The sequence below is a fragment of the Lepisma saccharinum genome, chromosome 4 (assembly GCF_977018435.1).
Source record: "Lepisma saccharinum chromosome 4, izLepSacc3.1, whole genome shotgun sequence".
Classification (NCBI taxonomy): domain Eukaryota; kingdom Metazoa; phylum Arthropoda; class Insecta; order Zygentoma; family Lepismatidae; genus Lepisma; species Lepisma saccharinum.
This window is the reverse complement of record NC_139232.1, coordinates 28,399,218-28,412,772: the sequence shown is the minus strand read 5'-3', so window position 1 is coordinate 28,412,772 and position 13,555 is coordinate 28,399,218. Positions and strand designations below refer to the sequence as shown.

At 38.3% G+C, this 13,555-nt stretch overlaps 1 protein-coding gene across 2 annotated transcripts in view; it reads left to right on the top strand.

Annotated features, from left to right (window-relative positions):
- LOC145987121 (isobutyryl-CoA dehydrogenase, mitochondrial-like) overlaps positions 1-13,555 on the top strand; it is a 229,035-nt gene that overhangs the window by 66,153 nt on the left and 149,327 nt on the right. Inside the window, exon 1 of one of the 2 annotated variants that reach the window (XM_083121610.1) lies at positions 201-457. The exons of the other annotated variant lie outside the window; for it this stretch is intronic. Coding sequence (XP_082977736.1) covers positions 448-457 — 10 coding nt within the window. The 5' untranslated portion in view covers positions 201-447. Of the gene's footprint in view, positions 1-200; positions 458-13,555 lie in introns of those variants that run through there. 2 annotated transcript variants of the gene reach the window in all.

Here is a 13,555-nt window from a genome sequence, read left to right as displayed (position 1 = left end):
AATAATTAACTGTAGACGTGGGAGATTATGGTACGGACACCAAATGTAACCGTAAGATCCTTAACACATTTTACATATTAATAAAAGTAATTATTATGCCTGTATTATGATTTGTAAAGTTGATGGAATACGAAGTTTTAGTAAAAGGTGAATGTTTGAACGCAGCACGAACGGCAGTGCGTGGTAAAAAATGGAGACAGGATAGGTCACGGATACATGACCTTTGCTAGATTTTGGATTGTTCTTGCGGTTTCATGGACTTTCAAGGGAAATAACTTGGTTAAGTGAACCGATGAATACCCAAGTGTGTAGCGGATGCAAGTTACGCAGGGAATTATGTGCTATTTGACCGAATGGATGTGTTTGATGTTCCGGCGGGAAGGAGACTAATGTCTGCCATACCGGTAGGCTGCGTGTAAGTAGGAAACTGTTCCTCCAAGAGATTTCATGTACGAAGGTTAGTAATACTGCAGTAACTAAACGTGGTTTTAATAAGCTAGCTTTGCGTGTGTTGAAAAAGTGCACTTGAGTTTTGTCATCGCCGACAATGCACGTGTTATAAAACGGTGAAGGCCGCCATGTCACATGAAATTGGTATGCAAGTTGGTCCACGACATTTTGCAAGCGGATAGAGCTAGATACCAGCTCGTATTCTGTTTTGAAGAACTATACTTTTACTTACGTGTAATTTTTGGGTGCTAAACAGACTTAATCAGTCCAAATCTCGTGAAGAGAATTACAACCTTAGTGACAATGAAGTTCGACCAGTCACAAATATAGGAGTGCGTTGTGAAAGAAGGAGAACACATGCATATGCTGAACATATTTTATTCAGCAGGCTACATGGAACAAAGGAAAACATAAATTTCTGCTGCAACGCAGCAATGTATGGTGTCCACACAAAATAAAACATTTTCGTCCATCTACACGTGACATTGAAGTTCGACCACTGTTAGAGGGGATCCTGTTTACCATGGTGTGACGCCGCCCCGTCGGCGAATAACTGTGGCAATGCGTCGGGGCATGCTGCGGACGAGTCGTTCAAGGTTTTCCACATCGACGCGGTGCCATTCCTCCTGCAGGCAGGCGATAAGAGCAGCCACTGTCGTGGGTCCCCTCTGTTGCACACGTCGCTTAAGAACACGCCACACATTCTCAATGGGCGAGAGGTCGGGACTCGATGGTGGCCATGGCAGAGTTCGCACGTGATGGCGAGTCAACCATTCTCTTGTCAGCCGCGCTGTATGAGGCCTGGCATTGTCGTGTTGAAAGATGAGACGCCGCCTGTGGAACAGGTGCCTTCGCACTGTGGGAAGATGCCGTTCCAGTATGCGTGTATAGGCGTGTGCATTCACAATGCCCTCACAGACGTGTAGTGGGCCAACCCCAGATGCCGTCATGCATCCCCATACCATCACTGACGCAGGTTTCTGTACCCGACGTGCATAACATTTTGCTTCATTCTGTTCCTCCTTCCGACAAATGACTGTTTTCCGTATTTTCCCATACACAACATTGAAAATGGATTCGTCCGTCCACAAAACCCTGTTCCACTGCCGAAATGTCCATCCCCGGTACATTCGTGCCCACCGTATTCGATTGCCTTTGTTCAAAATGGAAAGGAAGGGTTTACGTTTCGCCTTGTACACTCGGTAACCGCATCGCTGTAGGTAACGGCGAATGGTTCTGGTTGACACTTCAATGTGAAAGCGTTCTCGAGTCCACAGTCGTAATTCGGCCACAGAAACATGATTGTTGGTCTGGATATAGCGCCTAAATATCCGTAGGTCACGCACGCTCAGCAGGCATTTTCGACCGGGGGCCTTACCTGGCTCTGTAGTACCCGTATTTTGGTGGTGTTTGATGATGCAGTGGACGGTTGACTTGGGTAAGTTCAGTTGGCGCCCTATTTCCCGTTCACTGAGTCCATCCCGTTGCAACTCCACCATTCTTCTCCTCACGGTGTTGTCAATAGGTTTGCCCCTGGCGATGGCGATGATGCACCGCGGTTCCTCGGTGCACAGCACGCGCTTATATACGGCGGACTCCCTTATCGTGTCCGTGACGTCATGCTTCCGTCCAATGCGCCACTATCTGGAATTCCCGTATGGGTCTGGTGCCTGGTCGAAGTTCAATGTCACGCGTATTGTTCCCCGTTTTTGTTCTTTACGTGACCTTGGGTGCAACATGCTGGGATCACGATTCTTGCCTGCTCACACGCCTCCTCTTACACACATGCGTCACTTCTGCGGGTCACCCATTCAACCGCCTATGCCCAAGACCATCTTGAGGTTCAGGCCACAGCGCTCAGTCAAGACGTCATCATCTGGAGGCGATCGTCTTAACGCTGTAAACCCCTTGTCTTATTTTTATCATAGAGAATTAAGCTATATTTATTTCTTTTATGAAGTTAAATTTTGACATTTACCTTCCGGACGAATATAGTTAGAAGAGAAAAGTAGAATATTGAATATTTATACCAAAATTTTCATTCAGGAAGTCACTATGGCCACCACAAAAAAATCCTAGCATAGCACAAAGAACGGGTTGAAAACCGTTAGAAACTTCCTGGCGGAAAAATTTAAACATTGTATATATTTGAAAAATATTATTGGGAATATTTGTCAGCTACAGTAAAACTCGTAACCCCTTTTGTATGAACTGTTGTATGTAAAAATCAATTGATTAAATCAAAACCCCGCACGTTAGGTTGACCGCAAACTTTCCAAGTTACCTAATGAATTAAATTGTCTATAACTTTACCAAATTAATCAACCAGATAATGCAGACATTCTGTGTAGCTATACAATCTCAATACAAAAACTTACGAAAGTTATTGGTACAAGGGCAATGTTACATTTCTGCGTATAAAGACTAAACGTAAATCGTTTGTCACATTGTAATTTCGACCCTATTGACTTATTGAACGACAATAAACAAATTGAATCTTTTCATTGTAGTTAGTAAGATCTGTGACAATAACTAGAGTTTCCAACATTTTCATTGAAAAGAAAAAGCAGATTAATATTTCGATCTTAGCGTTCACTTGGGAAATAAACATTTGGAATATTTCTTCACACTGTCTTTACTCTGTTAATAAAATCGTGAAGAATGTTAAAAAATTATGAAATAATAAACATTATCACTGATTTAATAATCAAAGTTACGAACATCGAAGCTTCACAAATACAAAAAATAAAAAGCAGTTCATATGAAACAGTTTTATTAAATTTAATACATTTGTAGTTCATATTAACATAGCTAGGTAACAAAATGCTTTCTGTGTGAAAACATTTGTGTTTGAAACATAAGTAATATATTCTTAGATAATTTTACACACGAATATTTCATCGAAGTTCTTGTTACACATCGCACCCTCGTATTTGAATGCACAACATATCTTCCATTAGCCTCCGATTAGCCTAAAGAAGCATAAAGCGAGCTAAAATAAGAATGTAAATGTACACATCTATCAACTTTGCCCTGTCGTATAGCTTTCTTTCATTAAGCATATTTCGAAACTGAAAATTTGAGCAAATAATATGAATATGTTATCGAATGCTTGCATAAAGGTTACACTAACAAACTGCTTGTAGATATTTTAAACGTTGACTAAATCTTGAAATTAATTTGCAATCATAAGCAACAACGTATCTTAACGTCAACCAACGTTTGTAATTCAGGGTAAATTTTAAAAAAATGTTGACAAGAGATGAAACATGAACACAGTATATTGCATTCCTATTCCGGACACATTAAATGTTTACATCATGAACTATAACTATTTATTTATGAGTATAAAACCTTTCTTACTTAACTTGTATCTTTTCGTAGGGGCCGAATGGCATGGAATTGCCCTAAACATGTCTCATTTTCAACGACATCTTGAAGAAATGTGAACGTTACTCTTACCTTTTTCATCATAATTGCCTCTGCAATTGAGTACACAACACTTACACACCAGACCTCTTGCACATTTAAGCATATTTACACGTCATGTAAACTCAATTACAGTTCTTAAATTTGCATTGCAAACCCATATTCACTAAAAAGGTTCAACATTGATTCCGAAGAAGCAAATCAAACATGGCGGCTATCTCGCCTCCAGTTGATGACGCTTAGTCATGTGACCGGAGCAAGCCATTAGGCTTTCAGATAGAGAAGGTAATGCTATGCCTCGGTGCATTTAATCACGTATTCCTTTCTGGTCGAACTTCATTGTCACCAAGGTTGTAGCATATGCTTTGTGTAACTGGCGCTGAGTAATATCTCAGGCAAAGAATCTTAAATGTGAAACACATGTTTTGATGTCTGATATGCAAAGCTTTGCATCGCTTAATGCAAGTTAATTCTTTTAATTATAGAAGAAAAAGAAAGTTTGTGAGGAAACATTGATAGCATGAAATACCTCACCATGTGCTAAAGTATACAGCTTGCATTTTAGCTGTGGTTCATGTTAATGTGTAATAACATATGTTAATGTTATCGCTACACTCAAGTCTGAAAGTATTGGTACAATACTTTGTTTAGAAGTAAACATCAAAGTTATTTGTCACAGTCGAATTTACTTCATTATTCATGTTTTCTCTTAATAAATACATATTATAAGAGTATGATGGAGTTGAAAATTTTCCCTGCATACATATTTCTTTGAATTATTATATATTATGAGTATGTGCATGTACGTTCTAATGTGTGAAATTCTTTTCCAGCTGGGAGATTTCGTTCTTGTACTGGTTATCTGGGAAAGAGGAAAGTAAACTTTTACCATTTGTCTGACTTTAAGGGGAAAATAAACGTTATCACATTGCATGTATAGTGGTACATTGACAACTTGTGTGGAATTTATGGTATGGACACAGACATGGTACTTCCATGTCTGTGAGACAACTTTCCAATAAGACAGTCACATGACAAACCTATTGTACCAATATAGGTGTACATTGGAATGGGTGAAGTGTGATACACAGCTTGATACTACAGTTTGTTAGAGTGAAGATTGGCTAACAAATGTGGTTGATAAAGCCTTTATTTATTTCCTCCAGGTAGATTTTGTCTTAATGGTTTGATTTCCGTGTCTTTCTTAGTGGAAAGCCTCATCCTGCCCAGGTTGGAAGTCAACTTATTATATGAGGAACACACCACATGTGATTACTTGGTAGAAATGTTTTGATTACATGAGTTGTTAATACAGTGCTTAATGAGAAGTCCATCGGTCTAAAAAAAAAATAAGAAAATAAATGACACCACAGGTATAGGATAGTTGAGATATTTATTCCAGGCCCAATCAACTTATCGGAAATCATCTTTTGAGACATACGAACAATTAATTTATCATCTTGGTAAATTAATAAGCGAAATTGTTCACATTATCTTTACATTTTACATCGGTGAGCCTCTAATCTTAGAGCCTAGCTACAGGCGAGAACAGCAAAGACCTTTGCAAGACGTGCACTATATTTTTCTATAGTTAGGGAAAAATCTTGGGGATAAGTTTGGGGTCTTCGCTACGCTGTTGATGATCTGCTATACTACCTCATCAGTAGCGTAATGTCTCAACGTCTGTAACACGTATTTACTATCTTTCACCTGTCAGGGTTTATGATTGGAAATCACTGCATGTTCGCTCTTGCAGGGAACTCACTATCCTGAAATTAAAACTGTACATAGAATATGGTTACCTGACATACTATAAGTTCTGTGGCTCGGCGTTGTGTTGAGGCGTAATTTGTATGAAGTTCCATAACCACTCTTGCTTATTGTTGACAATTGGAGCATTGTTGTCGTCCAAAGATGAAATTAAGTTATACCCATTAATTTCGTCAGTAATCGATGTTAATCCATTGTTGCAAAACTGATATCTCTCGTGTCCCGTCTCAATAACCATATGGCAAAACATGTAGAAGCTGTGCTTACTATGTAACCGCGATATGGTACTTAGGCACTAATCTAGGGTTGCTATACGTCCAGGATTTTCCGGGACAGTCCCGGAGTTCCGAAACGTTTCCTCTGGACACACCAGTCCCGGAGAAATCAGGTGGGAAAGCAGAAATCATTAACCCTAGACAGGATATGTGGGAAAATAAAACTTACCAGCATAGGTGGGGTACAAAGAAGCTTTAATCTGCAATGAGTTGAACGACACACAAATTGAACTTTATTTATGCAAATATTCATTAAACATGTGAAAATGTGTCTTTCTTTTCAGTTTTATATGTATTTCTTCTTCTCACTGAACACTCACAGTCCACCTTTCAGTCATCGTGATGACATTGGAATCATATGGTTGTCTTTCAATGAGTCCGCCGAGTACAGCAATCCGATATACGATTTCACTTCTAAATTATTTGTTGCTGAAATGTATCCAGTTCCTACCTTATACTTGGCTGCGCGCAATGTGATGTGTTCATTTGTGCACAGTGTAATTTCGTCGATGATGATGTCTGTAAATAAAGGATTCCAAGCATTTAAGCCGGTTTTACAATTCAGTTCAATACCAGTATAGGTGGGGTCCACGGAACCCCAAACACACCAAATCACGCGATTTACGGGAGCTAGCTGTCTGCACAACATACCTCGGCAAGAATTTACATGGAGGCGCTGGTGTCTGTCGTCAAAAATGCGCATTTGCCAGAGGTTTGATTACGCAGTGGGGTACCGTATACGTCACCTATGCTGTCCAGGATTAAGGCTATACTTTCTTGAACATTATATCAACTCAAATGTGTGAATATAATTTTAAAATGAATGCTCGATCTTTCAAAACAAACTAACTGTACATTTAACCGTTCTCTCTCAACAATAAAAGAGTTATCTAGTTAGAAGATAGTCCTACAGACTTCACGATGGCGCCTCTCAATGCATTTGTCGACAATGAATGAATGAATAAATGAATTATTTTGCTTCACGTTGCTGAAGGAATAATCACAGACACATATCGACAGCGCGCAAGTCCCATAGAGGATTATACTGCCCATGAGTGCAGACGCCAGAGCCTCGTTAGTCTGCAATCCAGGGTGTACTTCGTGGAAGTAAGGTTGACACTTAGCTATTTTGAGACCCGTTAGTATCAATGGGAGTTTTACTTCCTTCATTTGCAGGGCCGAATTCCAGTTAAAGTTCTCTTCCATTATCTAGTATGCTGCTTACAGTACGCAGTCAATGCTCGGGTGCCTATCTGTTCGGTTCAGTCCGCAGTTTTAAAATAGTTTCGAAATTGTCAGATAGCAGCTTAGTTCATTATGGCACCAAAATGAAAATGTAAGTTTAATGATAGACGTCGAAGTAAATTTCCGCTTACTAATAAGTGTAAAGAATATGATTATAATTATGGCTATCATAAGTATACGGTATATTGCTTTGTCGGTTCAGGCGTTGTCCCCATCTGCAACAAGCGTCCCGGATTTTCACTTATGAAGTATAGCAACCCTATACTAATCAGAACATGATCATATCTCCTTGTTACTATTTGTAAATGCTTCAACGGACTTCTAATGAGGATAATGTACATCATATTTAAAGGGTACTTACATCTAATTTCATTACACAAATTTCAAGCTTTATAGAATTCATGGTTTTTCTGAATACCAAATCGAGATAACTTTCTTTAAAAGAAAAATATCTGTATGTTGGAAACAAATTGTATTCGTAACGGATACATTGTGTAATACTGATTGTCGTCGTCAATTTTTTTACTCCTATCCGCAGGCGAACAGCCGGTCCCCGTAGCGGAGTGGTTAGCACATCGTGCTACGATGCCATGGATTCCAGATTCGAATCCCGGCAAGGGCATGGATGTTTGAGAGCGTCCATTCGTCTATTTCATCATATCATCACTCATTCCCAACTTGGTAAATTAGCCAAAAGTGGCACAAAAAGCGAGGTAAAATAAAGCAAATCAATCATTCCAAAAGATTGATTGATTTGGTGTTTAAAGTCTACTTTATGCACTGTAAGGCTAATCGGGACAGGACCAACAGTTTAAAGTAGAATCCGAACCACTATGTGCTTCCGGTATCGAAGGTTTACAAGGTGACGACGCTACCACTGCACCATTGGGGAAGCTCCAATCACAAACTCACAGATTGTTCTACTGTCGTATTAAGAATTATAGACACTAGAGTTTGGACTCAAATAAAAAATTAACCAATAGACCTACATAAAAGCGAGTTACATTAAAATATATCTTATTCAATTCTGCGTTAATCTATGCTAACCAAAAATTTTCTTCGAGTATGACTTCTATCTTTTATCGTCGTGAGAACAAAAAGAAGTGCCTTTTTTTGTTTTGCAAACGATCGCTCTCTCTAAAATTCTATTAAGAAAAAAACGGGTGATCCGATCATTATGAAACTTTAGTACGGTGAAGGCACAAAGGATTAAAACACAATTCTTAATTTTCAGACTTTTGAAATTTGTCAAAAAAATCGTTCTTACCAATTTTACGAAACACCTTTTCCTGAGTATTGATTAGTCGTACATGGTGTTGTTTTGAAGCTCTTTGCATCTGTTTCTTGAAATTAAATCTCATTGTTAACTCGAATTGCGAAACCTATTTTATGCAGACTTATACTGAACAGAGTAAAGATGTACGTGGAACGTGGCAACACTGTACAACACTGACTCTCTGTGACAAACCGCAATTTTTACGGTTCAACCAGAGCGTATAGAAGAAATAGTGTGCGCACTTCCTGAGTTGCCGTGGTCCACCACCTAGATGGCAGTGGTGACGTTTGAGAGGGCGCGGAAGATGCTCGCGTTGCTTACATAACTAACTACATAAGAAACAAAAATGCATGTTACTTACGTTTGGAGAAAAGCTCAGCAGCTGGATAGTTTGGAGAATTTCCGAGATGATTTTGCTGTCTTCGAGGCACTTAATTCCTTTCTTATCTCCTTGGTGCGGAAGAAAAATCGACATTTCAGATAGTGAAATACGAGTTTAGGTAGCGTACGCAGCACATGATCTTCACAGCATCCTAATTGCGAAGTTTTTACAGCAATTATATTTAAATTGTCCAAACACTCAAAAAATATATATCACCCCATAAACTATTAGCACATGATAATTTTTCTGCAACAAATTCTTCCATTCGTAACAGCACATCATAAACACTTTTCGATGCATAGGTAAGGTATTTACAGCCGTCGCCCGAACCATAGTCTTGGATTAACGTAAGTGAGGCAGGTACATTAGTTGGTTCCCCGTGCAGAAAAGTTGTACACAGTTTACAATCCGTCACTTTGGAAATATACCGCACTATGTATCCTCCCAAATGATATGCCAAGTATTCTTTACCAACACTTTGTTCATTTAAGTTCGGTATGTTGTTTTCCCAGTCCGGTATTTGAATTTCATCTTCAACAATGGAAATTTTTTCCCTTATTTTATTTTCAGCTTGCTTCTTTACCGAAAGATTTTTATTTTCTGTTGCTCTTGCCAGAGTTCGCATTTGATTAACAAAAGACGTCAGAGGAGATTCAGTCCTGTATTCACAGTTTCGCCCGAAAATAAAGCAAGTTTTGCTGGTACGTAAATTGATTGCAGCATATGTAAGTGCAGAAAATCCACAGTGGAGGGATGCTCATCACAAGTGAACGACCGCAATATACCAAAATTACCTTCTAGGGGATTTTGATTAAATTTTCCTGTCAAAACGTACTTGTAATTGTTATTCCACAAATATTCGGACACTTCTAAAGTACTTTCTAAAGTCATTCTTAAGGACTCTAGAGTTTTTTCTGAAGCGAAGGAATTTCGATTATCTCTAAGGACAGCATTCCATTTCATTAAAGTTGTATGTGCTTCTGATCCTTTAAATAGTGCCTGTGCAGGAGTGAATGAATTGAATGCGTCAACCAGACAGTTTAGGTCCCTTGTGAACTTTTCCGTTGTTTCACTGCCTTCTAACCCCTCTGCATTAATACTCCGATAAAATTTTATTCCATTAGCCACAGATCTGCTGAACAGCTGCATTGCGAGTCTTACATTCATTTATTCGTTGGAATGAATTAGGATCCAAATGAGCAGAGGTCACTTTGTAGTAAGCTTTGATACCGGAAAGTTCAGTAGATGAATCATGTTCATACACTTTTCTGTAAAATGAATAATCAACAATATCACCATTATAGTACACCTGCACTTTACCATGGAAGTTATTCCTTATGCATTTAAATATATGTGGTGCGTCTGAAAATGCCCAAAGCTTTCTACTAGAGTCAGCTGGATTGGATATAGAGCACTTAAGATTGTTTCTGTTTCCGGAAATTCCTAAGCATTTCCATAACTTTTTGTTAGATTGGCTACCGTCAGATGTAAAACCAATAATTCTGATCCCTGCTGTATCTCATTTCTGTCTTACTTTTCAGTTGGCATTTCTTTAAGATTGTATCAATTACAATTTTTTGATTTTCGCTAAGAGACGCGAACTGTTTTTGATTGTGTGACCGTTGTCTTTAATTTAGCATCTTTAACGCCTTTTTCAAGCAAATTTATTTTAGCCTGTGCGACCTTTAGTTTATTCTGCGTTCTAATTAAATTGCGTTTCTGATTCTTAAGTTTTTTCTTTAGCAATGCTATTGTTTTGCTAGCATCCGCAGTGTGAAGCAAATCATCCTCTACTGATAAGCTTAATGATACACTGCGACGAGTACTTACTTTATTATCATCTGTCCGCAAGGATTGCCTTTTCATGGGAGATTTTCCCTTCTTAACTGTCTTAGAGAGGTATTTGGGCAGATTAGGAAATATATGAGGAACTGCTTCTGGTTTTAATTTCCACCTTTGTCGTGGAATTTCTACTGTATCGCCAACCACTTTGAACGAATCCAGTTTCACTAAAAGGTCAGTGGAAAAATTAATATCACACATAGCAATTATGACTTAGTTTTTTATCTTTTCTAGGGATGGCACTCTCCCATTTTCAGAAACCATTACTGTCTTTAGGTGGCCTAAAAAATGTCTACTGCCTGAAGAACAGCGGTCATATCCAGATCTACAGCCGGGTACGAAACACGTAGGCATCTTGTAGTTTTCGCTCGCTGCTGTCTCAAATAATAATGCGTTGAACACAACACAAACTAGTCACAACGGATCAATCACAAATCTAACGACACTAAACTCAATAACGTAACAACGTTGTCATTAATAAAAGTGCACAATGTTATTCTAGCACAACAAAACACAACGCTCTACGTAAAGCGCGGCCGCACTGCAAGCAGAAGACGCTCGCAAGCGAAGGTGCTGCCAGTGTTTCGGTGGGGCACCGCTCTATTCACTTGGCTTACGGGAAGAAAACGAAGTGCACACACTTTCTCTTCTATACGCTCTGGTTCAACGGTCATCGGTGTGTGCGGTGTTGCCACGTTCCACGTACATTAAAGTTGTATACAAGAGCCATTAAAAGTTCAACAGTACCGTTGACAACCTTCAGTGACAACGATTGCTTTGAATTTTTTGAATTTATGCGAGTCACTTCAGCTCTTCGGTTCATACTGGAATCTGAAATCAACATTAGCTGAAGGCAAACATAAGCTGCAAAGGTAGACTGGCTTAATCAATTCAAACATATCCTTTATTTCTATGCTTTGGGAGTCTGTCAGTTTCATGCATATTGAACTTCAGTTTTCATCACAAGCCTTAAGACAAGTTATCATTTCTTGCTTTTCCATGGAAGATACCTTCTTTCTAACCAGCTCAGCTCCAAGATACTGCACATGGGCCTCCAACTTGTTCCTTGCTGTTTGTGGATATGGTGCCTGTAAGCTAATTACAACAACTTTCTTGAAATACATTGTTGCAACATAATGCAGACACCTCTCATCATTCGTGTCTTACAAGCTGTTATATCGAAACTCATGCACACAATGTCATGAACCACCTCCCAAAAGAGCAGCTAGCTCCTGAATGGTTTTTCCTTTCTCTCCTGTTCCAGATGGTACCTTTGCAATACCTAGTATTTTGTCAGCTTCATAACCTGTAACAGGTACGTACTGAAAGTCTATCCACAATTGCTTTCAGATTCGTTTCATTTGATCGATCTTTCATCAACGTACTATCCCAGTGCAAGACTAAAGGAACTTTTAGGTGTTACAAACTTCCTCACGCACACGTTTTGTCAATGATTTATTGATGGGCAGCTCGCTTTATCTTCATTGTGGAATTTTATAGTGTTCAGCTGTCAAGATTCTGGCCATTAGCTGTGGCCGTAGCTGCGGTGAGCATCGTGAACTTTATGTCCGAAAGGTTGACAGAATCTCAGATTGGAAGAAATTCAAAGGAACACTTCCACTCCCCCCACCCCCTCCCGCCTCACTTGTACAAATTTGAAACAACGAATTGATTAGTAGTTGAAGTTCATTAAAATATTTACTGTACTTCTGCAAAACTTCCTAAATTTCTTCTTCTTCACAATCAGTGTTGCAGGACTTTTTATCAAGTGTTGTTTGTCTTCGTACACTTGTTTCATTGTATTAGTAAAATTAACATACCTATTTGAAAGTTAAAAAGTAATGTAAAATAACCTATTTGTTTTAAGTTTTATAACCACATGATATTAATATATGCAATACTGTTTGATACTTCACATAGCATATAGCTGGTATAGAACATTTTTGAGGACCTTGAGAGACCCCTAAATATTTTTCTATTCACACAAAATTTTGCACAGAGTATGTCTAGATCTAATGGAACAAAATTAGCAACTATGCGTTGAAATTGTCTAAAGAAAAAGTTTTCACATGTTATGATAGACCACCCTAGTGTGTATACAAGCTAGACAATCCAGCTGAACATGTCAAATCTTGTACATATTGTTTTTGTTATTGAAAAATGGAATGAAGATATACAAAATTTTAATCTTTACTTTAAGATATGTTTTGGATTTAATTAACTGTATACTTTATATTTAAAATACATCATCATTAACAAGTCATGAAGATTATTGGTCATTTTTTGTTGTCGTCCGTAAACAAATCTAACACATTTCTAGCACTTCAACTATGAACATGATAGGTGAGTTATATTTTATCTATAGTAAACTGTAACTGTAACTATAACTGAGTTACTTTGTAGAATGTGTAACTGTAGCAGAGTAATTGTGGGAGGAGTAAATATAGGTGAAGAGTAGATAGTGAGTTTCGCACCATCAGTATATACAGATAGAAACTCTTTTAAAATTATATTTAAAAATATCATCTTATTTTGCGTCCACTTTCTACAACTTACATTGATCACGAAGATGAAGATGAAGGGTGAAATGTAAATAAATGTAAAGGATAAATACATTGATATGTTCAGACAAATGGGATTCGAACTAGCTAATTTTCACATTTATAGGCATTCTTGTTCTATATTGCAATATGTTGCCAGAGCATGGGCGTTTGTCCTTTCATGTAATGTCATCCTTCTCACTGTCACCGTTAACGTAATACGCAGAAAATCATCAATTAAAGAATCGAAAACCACGTTCCGATATGAATACAATCAGTATTTTAAGAAAAAATACAACATACTTTCAGTTTAAGGTTACGAATGGTAACAGCAAAATCTTCCGTT